The sequence below is a fragment of the Thunnus thynnus genome, unplaced genomic scaffold (genome assembly GCF_963924715.1).
Source record: "Thunnus thynnus unplaced genomic scaffold, fThuThy2.1 SCAFFOLD_40, whole genome shotgun sequence".
In the NCBI taxonomy this organism is placed as follows: domain Eukaryota; kingdom Metazoa; phylum Chordata; class Actinopteri; order Scombriformes; family Scombridae; genus Thunnus; species Thunnus thynnus.
The window spans coordinates 69167-88343 of record NW_027095916.1 but is presented as its reverse complement, the minus strand read 5'-3'; the positions used below and the strand labels follow the sequence as shown (position 1 = coordinate 88343).

At 37.4% G+C, this 19177-nt stretch overlaps 3 protein-coding genes across 3 annotated transcripts in view; 1 reads left to right on the top strand and 2 right to left on the bottom strand.

Annotated features, from left to right (window-relative positions):
• The window catches only part of LOC137178782 (NACHT, LRR and PYD domains-containing protein 1b allele 2-like), a 123983-nt gene that overhangs the window by 57784 nt on the left and 47022 nt on the right, over nt 1–19177 (bottom strand). The window contains exons 8-10 of the mRNA XM_067584002.1: nt 6690–6788; nt 5704–5854; nt 3619–3648 (exon numbers count right to left, since the gene is read on the bottom strand). Coding sequence (XP_067440103.1) covers nt 3619–3648; nt 5704–5854; nt 6690–6788 — 280 coding nt within the window. The remainder of the gene's footprint in view (nt 1–3618; nt 3649–5703; nt 5855–6689; nt 6789–19177) is intronic.
• The window catches only part of LOC137178785 (NACHT, LRR and PYD domains-containing protein 1 homolog), a 109546-nt gene that overhangs the window by 76006 nt on the left and 14363 nt on the right, over nt 1–19177 (top strand). The window lies entirely within an intron of this gene.
• LOC137178777 (uncharacterized) lies at nt 7749–16218 on the bottom strand. The gene is made up of 9 exons (XM_067584000.1): nt 15145–16218; nt 12180–12208; nt 11500–11677; nt 10478–10521; nt 10284–10354; nt 9674–9888; nt 9500–9576; nt 8585–8713; nt 7749–7754 (listed from the first exon to the last, which is right to left on the bottom strand). Exons 1-9 carry the CDS (start codon nt 15206–15208, stop codon nt 7749–7751), a joined length of 813 nt encoding a protein of 270 aa, XP_067440101.1. The 5' UTR covers nt 15209–16218.

Below are 19177 nucleotides of genomic sequence, written 5' to 3'. Positions count from 1 at the left end.
CATTAGCCACTATAATCTTTCTAACCCTTGATCAAATTAGGCTTGCTCTATTTTGGTGTGTTTTTTTCATGTAAGTATTAAAAGTCATTTCATGAGAAAATGGCAGAGTTAATACCTGTGGACCTGCCTTCAGTTGAGGTCGCTCCACCAGTTGCTCCACTTGAGGATCCCACATCTGAAACAAATTTAGAGAAAATTGTAATTGCTTAACAACTGTATTGTTCTTCTTTAATGTCATTGACACAGAAAACAAACTGCTTTTTTAATGATCAGAACACTTGAGAAAATAAGTTTAGCATCAGGCTAACTTCATTCCTAAAGATTTACAATACAAAGGGTTTTATCAAAAAATGACCGCCGAAGCAAACGCAGTCTTGAATCTCTCACCCTCTGATCATTGTGATAAAACACATGGGGTCAGATTTCACTGCTCCTTTCACTCATACAATCAACAATTTCTATATAACTTTAACTTTTTGTATTTGAAGTGGAGCTGACTGAAATTTGTCTGATATTACAAAAACACAAACTTCATTCATGCCATAGATTTTCTGGGGTTTTTTTTTTCAGTTTTGATTTTGACAGGTCAGTTCTACATTTTATGGATATAATTTCATTCATCCTCCACGCCATTTTTAAAGTCCTCAAATCTCCGTTTTTTTGTTTTATTTGATGTTCCATGCAGCCACTGTAACATTTCTAACCCTTGATCAAATTAGCCCTGTTCTGTTTCGTTTGAAAGCCTCTAACTCAACAAACACCACAAAGACATGTTGAGATTAAATGGTTAATCCAGTCGTTATGATCCCTTTCATCATTTTCTTGGAAAAACTTACAAAAATTGTACCTTATTTCTTAGGAAATAAGCTCATTCTGATTCTGCAGCATACAGGCCACAGTGAGTGTGTTTACATACACACTAGTATCCTGGTTTTGATCATATTCAGTGGTTTACATAGAACATGAGAAACCTGGTTACTTATATCCCTGTTTACATGATTCCAACAGTATCCAGATTTATGATCATCTGTGTCTAGTTGTGTCTTGACTCCAGTAGGCTCGATAATATCAGATGTATAATAAAAATTTTCAGTAACTTGCCATTACTAACTACATATTCATCTACTCTTTGACACATTTTCTCTTTTGCAGGATGTCCGTTCGATTTACAAGCATCATTGAAAGTTAAAAATTAAGAAGTTGCAGTTGGAGAAGAAACTGGAGAAGGATATGTTGGGCCTTGGCTACAAGTTTGGCTATCAGCAAAAACTAATGATGATCAAATATAATTATTGATTATTAAACTCAATAGAAATGATTAATAGGCTATGTATTAATAATAATGGGGCACCACCCTGGAGTCAGGGAAAAAGATTCAGTCCAAATTCAGTCTCAAAATTTACTAATCTATCAATTTGGAACTTTGATTAATAATTAACTTAATAATTATAAACAAAATCACCATATCAATAGCTAGTTAAGGTTGAAGGATTTCTTTTCAGAGCAGAGGTTGGCAAAACTCATCCTGGTGCAACACTGAAACAGACAACATGTATATCCAAAAGCAGTCGTATACATGCTCAACATGTAACCTGGGAGACTCCAAAACCTGATCATGACCAGGACACCAATGTGCATGTACACACAGTCAGTGTTTACCAGCATTTAGGTTATCTAACTAATACATTTTGTTTACAATATTTAGCACTATTTCAATCAAAGTTGGATTTTGGGGCAACCATGCAAACTCTCAAGCAGTTTAAAGAGGCACTCCACCAAAAATTGATTAAGCAGAAATAGATAATTTAGCAATTTATTGGCACAGTGAGAGTTGTTTGGAGCACATACATCATTGTCAGAAATGGTTTAGTTTCTGTGGTAGTTTAGTCCGGTGGTTCCCAACCTAGGGGTCTGGCCCCTCCAAAGGGTCAGCAGATAAATCTGAGGGGTCGTGAGATGATTAATGGGAGAGGAAAGAAGAAAAAACAAAGTTCTGATACACAAATCTGTTTTCAGTTTTTGGACTTTTTCTCTAATCTTAGATTTTTGCTGAAATATTGGATCATTTGAACATTTATTGAAATGAAAGCATGTGAGAAGTTTAGAGGGAAAAATCACTATTTGGTGGAGCTGTTAACAACTCATAGACATGTGAAATGTGACCCCGACTACACACTGCTTTTTGTAAGACGTCAAAAGCCAAAAAGGTTGGAAACCACTGGTTTCATCTTTAACAGTGTGTTGTATTTTAAAAGCTTGTTATATTATCCATTGTGTCAAATCTTCATCTAAAGCTGTCAAATAAATGTAGTGGAGTAGAAAGTACAATATTTCCCTCTGAAATGTAGTGGAGTGGAAGTATAAAGTAGCATCACATGGAAATACTCAAGTAAAGTACAAGTACCTCAAAATTGTACTTAAGTACATTATTTGAGTAACTGTCTTAAATTAGCCACTATAATCTTTCTAACCCTTGATCAAATTAGACTTGTTCTATTTTTGTGTGTTTTTTTCTTGTAAGTATTAAAAGTCATTTCATGAGAAAATGGTTTATGGAGTTAGTAACTGTGGACCCACCTTCAGCCGAGGTCGCTCCACCAGTTGCTCCACTTGAGGATCCAAAATCTGTAACAAATTTAGAGAAAATTGTAATTGCTTAACAACTGTATTGTTCTTCTTTAATGTCATTGACACAGAAAACAAACTGTTTTCTTTGATGATCAGAACATTTGAGAAAAAAAGTTGGCGAATATAAAAACAGGATCTGTCTTTCAGAAGCTTTTGTTTCTCTTAATTTGTCCTTGATTTGCTCTTCCTGTTTATGAATCATTAAGTGGATTAGTATCTATTTGTGTCTACATGTCAGATCAACTCAACAAAAGTTTAGGTGAAGGAGTACATACTTTACAGAGGGATAAAGTTTCATGTAAAATTCAAAACCAAAGCTACAACAGCAAAAATAGGTATACATGTTTTATTACGATTTACAGAAAGACTTTCATTAAAGACAACAAACAAAATGTAAATAAAACAAAATGTCATGAAAATGTAAATAATGTTTACATTGCATTCTGGTGAAAACATTTTTCTTTCTTGAAACATACACTACAGTAACTGGTAAAACACTTTGCATAAGGTATAAATGAGGATGATTAAAGCATAAGGATGGCGGGTTTCTATATTTTTCTTATTGTCAACAAATCATATATTGTTGACCATAAGAACAAATTACATCAAATCATATATAACAAATGCATAATAAATGCATTGTTCTAATACTTCAGCAGGCTAACCAAAGTACATGAATATTACACAAAATAGCCAGGCCAGTTCAGCTCCGTAAATTCAGCTAAAGACAACTTCTCAGCAGTTTATTAAAAACGGTCAAATGTGAAATGTGTGAAAAACAAACAAAACACAATAACTTAGGTGCTACAATAATGTCATGGTGATCTTACGATTTGGTTTCAAAACTATGCACATTTTAACATTGATGAAATTCCAACTGGTTCTGTTCTTGTTGAAATATTTACAACGAATGTGTGAAATATTTATGACTTAAGACTGAAATCTGAAATCTCATGTCATAATGGACAGTATATATATGCAGTGTCTTACCTTCTGAATGACCAGAGTTTAGATAGTCATCTGAAATTAAATAGAGAACAAAACAAATTGATAGCTGAGTTTATGTACTGCGTTCACAACAAAAGATTCAATAACGAGACATTTTCGCTAAATAAAATATCATTACATTAAATATCATTAATGTTCTAATTCTAAAGTGCCAGTTGTAGTTGTTTGCATCAAAAACCAACAGATGTTATTACGGCTGTGATCAAATTTGTTGTGTTGGATAAATAAAAAATAATTAAATAAATCAGAGTGTCCCAGTACCCATACTTGCTGTCTTGAGCACTTCTATGGGTTTCTGACTATTCATGGAATTAAATAAACAGGAATTTCTCATTATCACGTATTAAATGGCAGGTGAACACATAAATCAACAAAAGGGATGCAGAATGCCCCAGGGACCTGTCTCTTCCTGATGCCCTCAACACCTTTTACGCTCATTTCGAGGATTCCATTTCCTGTCCTTGCACTAGGCTCACCCCGCCAACAGGTGAGCTGCCCCTCAGTGTGACCGCAGCAGATGTGAGGAGGTCCCTGCAGAAAGTTAACCCCTGCAAAGCTGTAGGCCCAGACAACATCCTAGGCTGGATCCTTAGGGACTGTGCACACCAGCTTTCAGGGGTGATGACGGACATCTTCAGCACCTCATTCTCCCAGGCGACTGTACCAACATGCCTTAAGACTGCCACCATTATCCCTGTCCCAAAAAGCTCAATAGTGTCCCCGATAGTCATGAAGTGCTTTGAGCAGCTGGTCATGGCCCACATAAAAGACACCATCAACATCACAGTGGATCCCCATCAGTACGCATACAGAAAGAACCACTTCACTGCTGACGCCATCTCATCTGTGGTTCACCTAGACCTCACTCAGTTGGAGAGCAAGGACTCTAACATCAGGCTGCTTTTCTTGGATTTTAGCTCTGCCTTCAATACCATCATCCCATAAACTCTGGTGAACAAACTGTCATTACTTGGACTGAGCTCATCCTTATGCAACTGGGTACTGGACTTTTTAACAAACAGGCCCCAGTCTGTTAGGATCCACAACATCTCCTCCTCCTCATTATCATCCTTAACACCAGTTCCCCCCAGGGATGTGTCCTGAGCCCCCTGCTGTACACCCTTCTGACCTATGACTGCTCACCCAAGCATCCCAGCAACCATATCACCCCACATTGGAGGAGCAGCTGTTGAGGTGGTCTCCAGCTCTCCAATACCTGGGGATGCACATCGCTGATGACCTCACCTGGAGTAACAACACAGCCAGCATAGTAAAAAAGGCCCACCAACGCCTCTACTTCCTGAGGAGGCTGAAGCGCACTGGTCTTGGTATCTCAGTCCTTACTTCCCTCTACTGTTGTGTGGTGGAGACTGTCCTTACTTCCTGCATCACTGTGTGGTACAGCAACTGCTCTGCTGCAGACAGATAGGCACTACAGCGGGTAGTGAAGTCTACACAGAAGATCATTAACAGCAGCCTACCACTATCAGTGATATTTACATCAGTAGGTGCAGGAATAAGGCTTCTTGCATCATGAAGGACTCCATCAACCCTGCAAATGGACTATTTGCCTCCTCCCCTCAGGCAGGAGGTTGCGCAGCATCATGGCTAAAGAACGGATTCTTCCCAGCAGCTGTGAGACTGATAAACTCTGCACCACACTGAAATACTGTACCACACTAGTTTTGACCGCTGTACCTCGTTTCACTGCTGCACTCTAACTGCTGCACTTATTGACTACTTATTATAATGTGTTTTCTCTGTTTCTCTGTTTTATTATTGTTATTTTCTGAACTGGGACCTGAGTACCTAATTCCGTTCCCTTCATGTACCAACATGTTCTGGAAAGACAATAAATTTCCTTGAATCCATGAATCCTAAATCAGACAGCTACAACCAGAATATTACACCCACAGAGCAACAAGTCCATTTTCAGTGTGTATTGGTGTTGGTGACTCAGCTCTCGTTAATTATTGACATTAATTATATAGAATAGTTCAGTTAACAGAAAAGACAGAATGCATCTTTTTTATATAGTGTTGGTAATATTGTTTAATAACCACTGACCTTTTTGAATTTTACAGAACCACACTGGTTCAAGCACAGGTTTACCCCTCTTTTTATTGTGGAAGAGCTCAAGGTAAAAGTCTCCGCCTGGATTTTTAATGAGCACTTCAAAGAAATTTGGGCCTTTGCGTTCATATCTGAGGGTTAATTCCTGAGTAAAAAAAACGACATAAAAGGAGAGGAGGAGTTAGTTTTTGACAAAAGTAAACAGTCAAGTTAAATCCCTCACAACAAAAACAAAACTAATTGATTAGTGTCTGGTCATTAGGAACAGTGTTTTGCACATTCTCAGTTCATTCACATTTCTGTCTGGCTGCTGATCTCTCCTAAACTCTGAACACAGCAAGCAAAGCTGACTCCACATTCACCAAGCAGTATTGGTAACCTTCTTGAAGTAGCTTATGTGTGACCAAAAACTCAACAGATTTGTCACTAGGTTCTTAAAAGCTGTATCTAGGGAGAATGTTGCTTAGTTGGCAACCCTGATCACATGTCTCCTTGTACAAATGGTTCAATACAAACAATCATGCATCTATTTACAATTAAAGGAGTCGAAATGTCAATTTCCTTCATTCTATCCATGTTCCTCACTTCCATTATTTCCTTGTGTCTTATGTCTTATTTACATCATATTGTTCAGACCTTTATTGCAGCCAAGTTGGAAAAACCATCCCTGTCAGCTACCTGACAGGGACGGTTTCTGAGTTGTAGATGTTATGAATTTCTGACAGTGACAATATTTCAAACTTGGCTAAAAGAACTGAAAAAAAAACTGTAGTAAAATGGCTGCTATTCCACCATCTCTGGCAGTCACATTTTTCAAAAATCAAATATTTACGCAAAGAAAACCAATTTAGTTAAAATAAAACACAAATTAAATATGTAAGGCCATGTGCAGCTACACCAGCTGTACACATGTCTCTGATCCTTCTGTGTCTTTACACAGTTCACTAAATGTAATTTCTAACAGACAGTTCAAACTGTACCTTTGGGTAAATTTCTACTGTGTCTTTGTCTCCTGTGAGGACGAAGCCATGATGCACTTTCAGGTATTTCTTTCCGATCATTTCCTTCTCGTCCACCTTCTGAAAACAAAAACAATACACACAAGCTGCTTCAAGTGTACAGTAACAGACATTGTCATCTGTGTTTAAAAGTATATTCATGATAAAGCAATATGGTTTTTACAATATAGTATTAGGGCCACTGTTGGAAAAAAACGAACTGTGAGATATAAAGAATAGTCATGCTAATGAGGAAGATCATCATTAATTTGAAAAGCATATATTATTTTGAGAATAAAGATTTAATATTGTATTTTGCGATTATCTTATTATATAAATCTTATTATATTAAGATTTTGTGACATATATATTTTGAGAATAACCAAATACATGTCACTTTGTACAAATTGCGAGTACAAACAATGAAACATCTATTTACAATTAAAGGAGTCTAAATGTCAATTCCCTTCATTGTATCCATGTTCCTCACTTCCATTATTTCCTTGTGTCTTATGTCATGTTCACATCATATTGTTCAGCTTTTAACTGCAGCCAAGTTGGAAAAACCGTCCCTGTTTTCTGCCTGGTTGCAAATCTGAGTTTAAGATGATTTAAATTTCTGACACCTACAATATTTCTGACTTAGTCAAAAAAGAACAACGTAAGTGTCAAAATCCCTGCAGCAAAATGGCTTCAATTTCATCATCAGTTACATCTAAAAAATCATATATTTGATATGGAATTTTCCATCTTTAGGGGTTACAAATTGAGTTACACTGGGTCAAGCCTGGACCTTGAGGTCACACTGTAATTCTTAAGCAGGAAGGGGACATTTTCTCCTTCAGCTTCAGCTTCAGCTGTCTGTGATGTTTTGGGGAAAGCAGAAACCTCTCTGATAGAGGGTAAATCAGCATTGCCATGGTCACCAAGGTCAGAGGAGGCTTCCCTCGACAACACAGATGGGTGGATGCGTAGATATTATTGACACTAGTGAACAAATTAGACTAATTTTTCATATTGTAGGCTGATAACGATTAGGACTCAGACCTTCAGAGGACAGAACGGAAAGAGACAGCATCGGAGCAGAACACTCTGGTACTGTTTTCGGTTCTCCACGTGGCCAAATGCTTCAATAAACTTTTTCAGCTTTAAGACATCAAAGGCTCGTGTCCACTTTTCTCCACTGAGGTGCTGACCATCACTCAAAATATCCACAACAATATTAACACAAATACAATAAATCTATCTAATTGAAATAGAAGATAGTTAAAATGTGCAAGGCCATGTGTGACCACACCATTTGCACACCTTGCAATGGCTTTGATCCTATTTTCTCTTTCATACAATATGTCTGAACCACAATTCACCAAATAACTGAAGCAACGCCTGCAAGCTAGTTCAGGAAGCCCAACTCAAGTTGCTGCTCCACTCACAAGCCATACTCCCCTCACTGTGACATATATCAAACGCACCCTTATATTCTTGTTGGTGTACTTAAGTCGTCAGTACTCTGCTCACACTTTTGCTGCATTCCTGCTGCCACACCGCTCATACAAGCTATGTTTGATTGCTGCTGTTTGTAGGCCTACAGCATTTCAAAGCCCTCCACCCCAGCATCCACCTGGAGGCTCTGAGTCTATCTTCCCCTGGGAGGGAAGTTTGTATCGTCGCTCCCAACTTCCTGCTGTGTGAGATCAATGTTTCCTTGTGAGGAGTCAAAACATCAGAGCCTAGACGCTAAACATTAATGTTCTACATTTAACTAATAATCTACTCCATGTGAGTTGGCTGACTGAAATGTAAAAACTGACAAACAGTACAAATTATAACAGCAATTCACTACATAAATGATAAATGACAGACAGTACAAACTGTACCTTTGTGACAATTTCTGCTCTGTCTATGTCTGCTGTGAGGAGGAATTTTTGTTTCACTCTCAGGTACCTATCTGGACGTGGCTTACGGATCCATTTGTATCCCTCTGAGGATTCCACCTTGTCCGCCATCTGGAAACAAAAACAATACACTACAAAACTGCTTAAAGGTTACAATAGCAAACATTGTCACCTGTGTTTTGAAGTACATGAACAAGTAATATGGTTTTTACAATATAGTATTAGAGCCACTGTTGGGAAAAAAATGAACTGTGAGATTAGTCATGATATTGAGGAAAAGTTCATGTTATGAAAATAAAGCTGCAAATTTGAAAAGCATATTTTATTTAATATATAATACTCTGCTGTAGAATTGTGATTTAATGAGTAAACAGGTGAGAGCAGCCTTCATTAAAAATGAAGTTAGAGTATATTTCATCAGTGAGGAAATACTTAGTGTATCACACCAGCAGTCAAAATACAATGAGCCAATGGAATAAATTCTGAGTTGTGTAACCTTGTGAAGCAGCTGCTGAAGCACATTGAGTGCTTGGTTTTGTCCAGACAGCTGTTTATCTTTATACAGAAAGGGGGAAAAAAAACCTTCTGTGACCAGAGACCCCTCCCACTTCACAACTCTATTCTCACAATTTCACTTTTTTTCACCACTGGCCATAATACTCAGTTGCAGACTTTTTAAGTCTGATTATATTATGAATTTGTGACAGTAAGATATTAAATAACCTGTTGTAGAGCAGGATCATGCGGGATCAGATACACATGTAGATTGAGGGGCGTTGTGTTTGGTTTATAGTAGATTAACACTTTGCAGTCTATCTTCACTGGAAAGCCAAGTTTCATCAGAAGCCCTCTGAGAGAGAAACTTGGTTCAGATAACTTGACATGGGATGATGTGACCTCAGACACGTCTTCAACAACATCTCCACAGCCATCTCTGTGTAGGACAGCAAACTTGTCTAATATTGTGGAATCATCTGCACAAAATACAAGCACACACATTTAGTGAGGAGAAAGGGATCGTATCAGAATACATTTAAATACATCTTTCATTATTTCTTCATGTCTACCTACCTGTGCAGATCCAGTGTGGCAGGTGCACTTCATTTAACTTCCCAGCAGTGACTCTGATGTTCAGTAGGGGACCTGCAGGCATGTATTGTAAGCTTTTCATTCTCTCCACGTGTTCTTCCCAAGAGCAGAACTGGTACTTAAAGCTGACCTTTTCTTCACAGACCCATCGCAGGCCTGACACACTGCATTCAAACTTTCCTGCATCAGACTGTAGGCTGAAAGAGAGAAATGAGTCCTTGTATATGCACAAAATACTTCATAATAATAAGAAAGTGTGTTTATGTAGTACAATTCATGCATAAAATGCAACACAAAGTGCTTGACATAAAAGCTGAGAATCATAACATTTATGATAAAACAAGAAAAACTAAAAAAATTAAAATGATAGAATGAGACAAGATAAAACAACCGTCAGTTAAAAACACTGTAGGGACTCAATGGAGTAAATGTAAACTTAACCAGTAGCTGCCTTCATTTTATTGCCAGTTAAATGTAGCATTACCACAATTACTGTAATATGGCATGAAAAAGATCCTGAAAAATATCAAAACCAAGCTTTTTTCAATGGTTCCAGTTTGTTGTGACGCAATATTGAAGATGTTATTTTTACCTGTAAGTTGGAGCCTCATCTGCATCTGTTCTGATCACTTCAGGTTCAACTGTAGTCCAGTCACTGGAGTCCTGCATCAGAGGACAGTCACATTTGTAAATAAGTGGATTTCTTCCTGTTTAATCACTAATTTTACAACGTTACACAAATGAACAAATAAACAAGTGAGCAGATGAATGAATGAAAGGGATTACCGTAATGCTTCCACGAGCCTCAAACTCCGAGCTTCCTGAAGGCCCTTGTTAAAACACATCAGACAACGTTTTAAATGATGTTATATTTATAAATGGAATCATATAGTAACTTTCCAGATATTTTGCTGCTTTAGCACTATGTGCTCGTAGCGCTGCTCCTATATGAGATCAATATGTTATGCAGAACTTACTGCCGAGTAAAGTCTAAGTTGAGGAAAAGTGGCGGCGCTTCATAGGACTTCTGTTATGTACAATGTACAAGCTAGCTACATGTAGCTAATGAAATGACAATTCCTCATGAGAGGATTATACAATAAAAATACAGGAAAAATCATATAACTTTATTTGTTTTGTATATACAGACATTACAGTAAACAACTGAATAGTGACCAACATCAAATATGTAAAGTAATGAAAGTTGATGTTGCTGTCATGCTACATAGTGTCGTTTTTAGTTTTGTATTATTAATAATATAATTGTTTCATTTGTTTGATTGAACAGACAAGAAGCAGACAGAATATGAGCAGACAGAGTGAGTTATGACATGCAACAGACTGCAATGAAACCAGTCCATTACACTTATGTGGTATGAACCTTAACCAGTAGACTTTTAGGAAGCTGCTTGTGTTTTTTTTGTTTTTTGCTAACTTGAGAGAAAAAACCCTTTGAAAAGATCTCGCTTCTTCAAACAGCAGATGTCGTTTTGGAAACTATGCTATATGTAGGAGTCTAGTTATTCTGAGTTTACTTTTGGCTTGTTGTTGCTGTGGACAATTTAAAACCAGTGACTGATCTACAGTCATTGACTACAGTGACTATACAGCATACGGTAAGTATCTTTGCTTGTGTTAATGGCATCTATAACAATCAAAACAAACACATATTCAAATGGCTGCCTGACTGTCCACAATGTATTTTGAATGATGAAATAAAAAAGAGTAACATTAAAGTAGAGTAAGACCCCGCTCTGCATATCAAATGTTTGATATTGGAATTTATTTCTTTTTTTCACACAACTTACCTTTGGATCCTGAGCTGGTGTCTGACAAACTCTGCACCAGATCCATCTTTTTACTTTTTCCGAGTCTTTGGGAGCCTCTCAGTGGAGGGTCCTGCAGGGGCCCCTTTAATTTCTCAGTGAGACTTAATTCTTCCAGTGTTTCCAAAAGCTTCTCCTTTACTGGTGTCATTGTAACGTCCTGATGGATTCAAAATGATCAGAGGGCATTTATGTAATATAAAACACTGATGTCTCTGCATCAATGTAAACATTTAAATCATGTGAGTATTATAACAACTAATATTATTATATTACACAAAATAAGACAAAGTGTGATTCATTTCATTTATTTGTATAAACTGGTTATTAGTAATTGTGATTTATTGCATGTCCACCTGATCACATGTTCTTATTGCTGCAACAGCAGCTGTGAAATTTCTGGTTTAAAAACTCTTTCCACCTATTAACCATCAAACTTGAATAAAAAAAGTCTATAATATAATATACTATAGTATATAGTATAATATTTAAGCTTGAAATCTCAATCAGAAACCTGCTTCAGTTTGGTGAGCACCATCAGATGAAATGATACCACTGGTTTGTATCATTATTTATAGTGGTCAAGATGAGGATCATTTTCAACCAGCAGCTATGCGTTGAAAGCTGTGTTGTGTAAAGTGTGTTTATGTGACATTACTCACTTTCTGGAGCAGTGAAGACCACTGCAGCCCTGAGGAGAAAGAAAATAGAAAATGACTCAAGACTGATTAAACATCAGACTTTAATCAGTTTTAGTCAGATTTGGTTGCAATAACACTAAATTCTCCTCTGCTGCTTCTGACATCATGAACCATAATCATAGAGAAAGAAGAGAGGTTGAATATCATATCGTTAAAAGTGTTGGGACTACATGTGGACCACAGTTTACCACATGTTTCAAGACTCCAAGAAACCTGAGCCCTGGGGGTTCGCACCCAAAGTGTGAAGCTCCACCCATGGATCCAGGTTATCAAAACTAGAGATTCCCCTCTTATCTTTCGCTCTTTTCTCCACGAGCTGCAGCAGGAGCAGCTCCTTGCTCTCTTTCACACCTCCAGCAGCTGCTGGAGCAGCTCTCTGCTCTCTTGTGTGGCCTGCTCACAGCAGACACACACAGTCTTCTCTACGGCAGAAGACGCGAGAGCCTGCCTAAGACTCAGAAACTAAGTTTCCTTGTGCCAGCAGCTAACACACAAGTCTGCTGGCCAGTTTAACAAGTACAGGAGCCGCGAAATGGAGTTAGCTTGCCGCTAACTCTACACCAAGGAGTGACCTGGGCCCTCTGCACGACTGGAGTGCTCTCTCCCCAGCAACGCCTGCATCTTTCAGCTTCAGAGCCAAAGCCTTCTCAGCCTGACTCACCCACGGATTCACCAGCTACAAAGCAGGACACCACAAAGCATCTCTTCCTTCATGGACTGGTAACAACTGGGCATAGTCTAGCAACACAGTGAAGCATAGTACGGCTAAGCAAGAATGTTAAACTCAAACAATGTACTGTACGTGTATTGATTTGGTTAAGGTTATACATTGAACTGTTGTTGTGATGTCCTTGTTGCCTATAGTCAAGTTACTGCATAGCCACACCGCTAGGTTAATGTTAGCATGCTTAACACATGTTACATCCAGTAACTAGGCCTTGCATGCAACTAACCTTGTTTTAACCTGGCACCTTTAGCATACACCATTTGGCCTTGAATAGAGAACCACACAGTTAAGAGGTTAAAACCTAGTTTGGCAAACTTTGGTTCAAGACACCACATGGTCTGGCCTTTTATCCCTGTAGTTCCCTTTATCAGCCAAAGTGTCGGCATGCCATGTGCTCAGTCACCAGGTGACTGCAGCCATCTTGCTATTGTCTTCCCTACACACACACACTCACACATTCACACTTGTATATAGATACACTTAGCTAGATTAGTATTGTGTGTTGCTTTTACCCTTTTGTTAAATAAATGCTTTTGGATATACCTGTTGTCTGTTTTAATGTTGCACAAGAATGAGTTTTGCCAACCTCTGCTCTGTAAAGAACTCCAAATCCTTCAACCTTGACTAGCTATTGATATGGTGATTTTGTTTATAGTTATTAAATTAATTATTAATCAAAGTCCCAAATTCATAGATTAGTACACTTTGAGACTGAATTGGCTATCTTTTTCCCTGAGTCCAGGGTGGTGCCCCGTTATTATTAATTCTTATTGATAATTTTATTGATTTTAATAATTAACAATTATCTTTGATAATCGTTCATTATTGCTGATAGCCAAACTTGTAGCCACGGCCCAACAAAAGCTTTGAAATATAACAGAATCCAATATAAAAGTACAACAAATATGAACGTCTTTATGTAAAGATTATCACCTCACAAAATAATCTTTGATGAATTATACTGTCAGTTGTACCTAATGTTTTGCTGAGTCAAACTGAAACTGGGATTCTCCTCACTTTGTTTGGACGGAAATATGATCTATAATCAGCTGTTGTGAGTCAATTTCACTTTTCAAAGAAGACAAAACCGTCTTTGGAAACATTTGTGAAATCAGCATCTGAGCCTCACTGACATCTGAGGGCTGCAATGTTAACTTCCCTACTGTGCTACTGACTGGAGAATGTCATAGTCCTGATAACAATGATACAAGACTTTTTCCCCCCCTTTTTCAACAAGCCCAAACAGCAGGTCTGGACTGGGAAAATCATTCAAGCTGGGAAATATAGCGTAGAATATAGCCTCAGTTAGGCTACCTTTTAAGAGGGGGGTCTGGGGGTTACGAATACTTGATTTCCCACATTCTGGTGAATTTAACTGCATGTGAATAACAAACTACTGACATTAGAAAGGGGACTACCACTTTTATTATTGATTGTCCAGTTTCTTGGCTGCTTTAACATTGACATCGGACGATGATGATGCATCAGTAACATTAGCTACGTTAGCTAGGTAGCAAAAATTAACTAGCTAGCATGTTTATTCACTGACTAACATGGCGGCATTTAGCTGCATCTCTTGCAAGCGCCTTTCTTTTTTTCTCTTTCCCTCTCTGCTCCGCTCTTCCTATTTTCTCCACCATCCATCTTGCTGCTCAGTCATTTCTAAATGCGCTTACTGCCAAACCAAACCTGTAATCGCCAACTACTCTCTCTCTGTCTCTGTCTCTCTCGACTAACTAGCTCTCTCCTTCTACCGCCTGACTGTCACAGCGGGCAGGGCAGTGTTGTGTTCAGGGTCCAAAAAAACAAAAACAAAACTGTGGCCTGCAACAGGCCTGCTGGGCCATTTAGCAGGCCAGGCCCCTGGGAAAAGTCCCAGTCCGGGCCTGCCACACAGCCTTGGTTATTTAACATTAGCAACTTAAGACGTCTGTCACTTTACAACATTTAACATTTGGGAGGATCCATTGTGCTGTTAAGTTTGTTTTCCACTCAGAAAGTGTAAGCTAGCAAGCTAGGCTAACTAACTTCCACTCAAAGTAGAAGATAGCCTAGATCTCTAAAGTTCCTACCAGGTGTTACATGTCAGACAGATGTTGATTTAATTAATGATTTGTTGCATTTTTAAAATAATTTATTAGATGTATTCATTAGACACATGATAGTGTAACGTGACAGTTTTTGTCTTCTTTATCTTACCTTTATAAGAGCTGGTGTCTGATAACCTCTGAACCAGATCTGATCTGTTCATTTTCTTGAACATCAGATTCAATATGTCTGCACTGTTTTCTGTGTCAATCAATCAGTGAGATGTCTTGGAGGTCCTTCTGGGAGACGGTCAACTGCAAGACGTCCTTTAACTGCTGATAACTCAAATCATTCAGGGTTTCCAAAAGCATCTCTTTAACAGCTGCCATTGTTGCTACCTGGAATAATCAAAACATTAATGAGGCATACAGTACATTTCATCCACTAGAAAAGAAACACTAAAATAGTTTCTCATTGCATCTCATGATGGTGATGTTGGTGTAGCTATATAACAGATGTCATTGTTTCTACCTGCTAAGTTCAAAGAAAATGTTTATTGGGTAAATACACAAACTCTTTATTTTATTGAGAACAGATTAACTGATGTGTATGTTTTAGAAATGTGGATGTGGTAAGATTACATCACCCATATTGCACAAGCTAATAATTGAATGAATAATATTTGTCCAATAGATCACATACTGTATGCCTGTTTTTACAAACTACTTGTGTGTGTATACATTTCTTTAGTAACATCAAGTGAATTATTTTATCTGTAGAAACAGGATCATGCAGGATGACCACTGCTCCACCCAGCTAAATCTTTGTAAGGCGCTGGAAGCATCAATGAATCCAAACTTGATAAAAGAGATTTCCGCACACTTTAGTTTGAGCTTTCTGTCTATCAGACCTTCATCAGAACAGACAAGATTCAGTAATGAACAGGCAGGTAAAGATAAATAATCCCATTCTAATCAATGGCAGCATGCAATGCACCTGTTCACATCCTGGTGGTAGACACTCCACCTCTTGGGAATTGTAGTTTTTAAGTGAGGCATACAAGTAGTACAATCATATATAATTTCATCACATAGTAAATGGGGCTTTGAGAAGGATCAGGCTTGAGCCATCATAAATCAGAGATCCCCAGGTCACTAAGAAAAAAACATCTCAAAACAAAAATTAAATACAGAGCTATGGTGGAGTATCAAGCGGGAGCCTTCATTAACCATAGACCCCAAATCCTACACCAGAAAACCACTGTAAATCTGTGAATCTGAATACAGCTGCTGTCACCTACAAAAAGAGAAAGCTATAAACTTTTCAAAGTCAAATTTTAGGCCCACAGGAGGTGAGTAAATATTTATTTTCAGTGAGGTTTTCCTGCGAGGATTTCAGAAACATTTCAAAAGCAAGAAAAGTGTAATCAAATGACATATCAGGCTTGTATTCAAAGTACTGTGTTAATGAACTTTATACTGTATATTATATTCACCTAATTAGATTCTCAACTGTATTCACCAATTGAGTCTCAAATTGAAAACAGTGATTACTGACACAAAGTTGAAAGATATTATGAGGCTATAATCAGTGTGCATCAGAACATATTTCATATGAAGTGTAGTAAACTAAAATGCATACAGTGTTAATTTGAAACAATGGATTTTAAAAACCCTTAATCAAGATGACCTGATCAAAATATCCTTCCACGGTTCAACTATTCGTTGTCAGTTTCTGGTTTTATGTTTAGCTTGTTGTAGACGATCTGCACTCAGTGAGTAACATTTAGTGAGATCACTGCGTACATAATAACTGTGCACTTACCTTCCTCCATCCTATTTTCATCAGTTGCTGCTGCTGAGGGTCATGAAGCTGTAAACATTTAAAAAAAAGAATGTTGCAGAACAACATATTGTTCTTAGACTTTATGCACACCTCTGTTGTCCGATATGCATTTAAATGGTAAACAAAATGTTTATTTCTAACATGATCACAGCAACAAGAAATTAAGAAAAATAAATAAATAACAGGTTTACTCCACACATTTACTCAGTTACTCATAATCTCAATCTCCAAATGTTCAGCCCAATAAAAACAATTCCTAAAAATATTTCCGCAAAAGAATACATTGATAAGAAAACGTTTGTAGAGAAACCTGCAAAATAATCTACAGCAGAGGTACATTTTTGTACAGAAAGTACATTTCTCACAGATGCACCTTAACAGGAGCACAAGAAACCCCAGATGCACAGCTATTGATCCATCATGAAGGTACAAATCAGTGTGTGGTAGTATAAGTTAAATTTGGTACTAATTCAGCCTGAAAAAAAGAAATAGTCTGATTAGAGCTGAAATGATTAGCTGATTAAGCGATTAGCTAACCAATAAAAGAAAAATTATCAACCACTATTTTGATGATCAATTAGTCATTTTAACCATTTTTCAAACAAGAATACTGAAGAAATGTTAATCAATCACTTAATCCAGCTTTTTGGTCTGTTGGTCATTCAAAACAAGACATTTGAAGACTTCATAGACTCTGGAAACTAGGATGAGCATTTTTCATTATTTTCTGATGTTTTATAACAAAACACTTAATTGAAAAAACAATTAGCAGATTAATCAACGACCAAAGTAATTATATTAATTATAAATAATAAATAAATAATTTAGTTGCAGGTATAAGTCAGATAAGGCAACAGAGTGATTAAAGTAGGGCTGCAAGCAGTTATTCCTAGTGAGTCCAAAAACCAAAAGATATTTAATTTCCAATTATATTAAACAGAAAAAATAAAATAATTATAGATTCATCGTCTGTCAGCTTTTTGATTCATTGACTAATTGTTCCAGCTCTACAGCCATATTATATATTATAAATATACTTCACATAAATAAATGTACAGGAGGAATAAGTCATTTGACACATTTCTCACAGATGTACCATAACAGGTAAATAATGGACCCTGGATACAACTTTCAGATACATCCCCCCTCTGTCTCCCCTCATTTCCTGTAATCCCTCAATTTTAATCTCTTATAAAGACATAAAAATGTTCCAGAGGACTTGATTTTAGAGCTGCAACAATTAATTGATTATTTGCCTATTATTCAATTAATTGCACCCTTTTTTTATAATCTTAAAATTAATCATTTTGAGTCATTTTTTAAGGAAAAATACCTGTCTACCTAATCTAATTTCAGCTTCTTAAATGTGAATATGAACTATTTTCTTGTTTCTTTAGTGCTCTATGATAGTAAACTGATTATCTTTGGGTTGTGGACAAAAGCTCAGATGTACAACAAACTTCAGTAATATGTAAGACGAGCAAGAAGACTATAACAACAAAAGGGGGCAACACAACAAATTTACTTCAAGCAGAAGCAGCTTTTTGAATACGAGGAGAGACAATAATCCCTCCAGGAGTATTTTGTCATATTGTCAAGAATATCATTATCACAGAAATACGCTGAAATTATTGTGATAATATTTTAGGGTCATATCACCCACCCCTATCTCTGACACACACACACACACACACACACACACACACACACACACACACACACACACACACAGTCGTGTTTTGATGACTTCAGAGGACATTACACTGACTTACAGTGGTGTTTGTGAGTCCTTTAGAAGTCCTAAAACAAGATAAAGGGAACCCAATTAAACAAGTGAGACAAAAACCTTACACTTGTTCATTTAGTTCTTGAGGAAAATGATCCAACGTTACATATTTGTGTGAGGCAAAAGTATATGAACCTCTAGAATTATCAGTTCATTTGAAGGGGAAATTACAGTCGGGTGTTTCAATAAATGGGATGACAATCAGGTGTGAGTCTGAGAGGCCCTGCCTTATTTAAAGAAGAGAAATCTGGGTCTTCACTATCAAAGTCTGAGCTTCACAGCACAGGTTTGTGAGGACCTTGGAAGAAGAGTTGTTGATGCTCACCGGGCTGGAAAGACTTACAAAACCATTTCTAAAGAGTTTGGACTCCACCAGTTGACTGACTGCAGATCTTGTACCAATGGAGGACATTCAACACCACTAGGGGTGTCACAATTTCTATTCCAAATCAAAAATCGATTGAAATGAGCTTTCGGTTTTCGACCTTTAAAATCAAAAGCAGGAATCAATGTTTCTCACAGTTGTTTTTTCTCTCCATCCCGCCTGGGTGGGTCCTGTGAGACACCACGGCC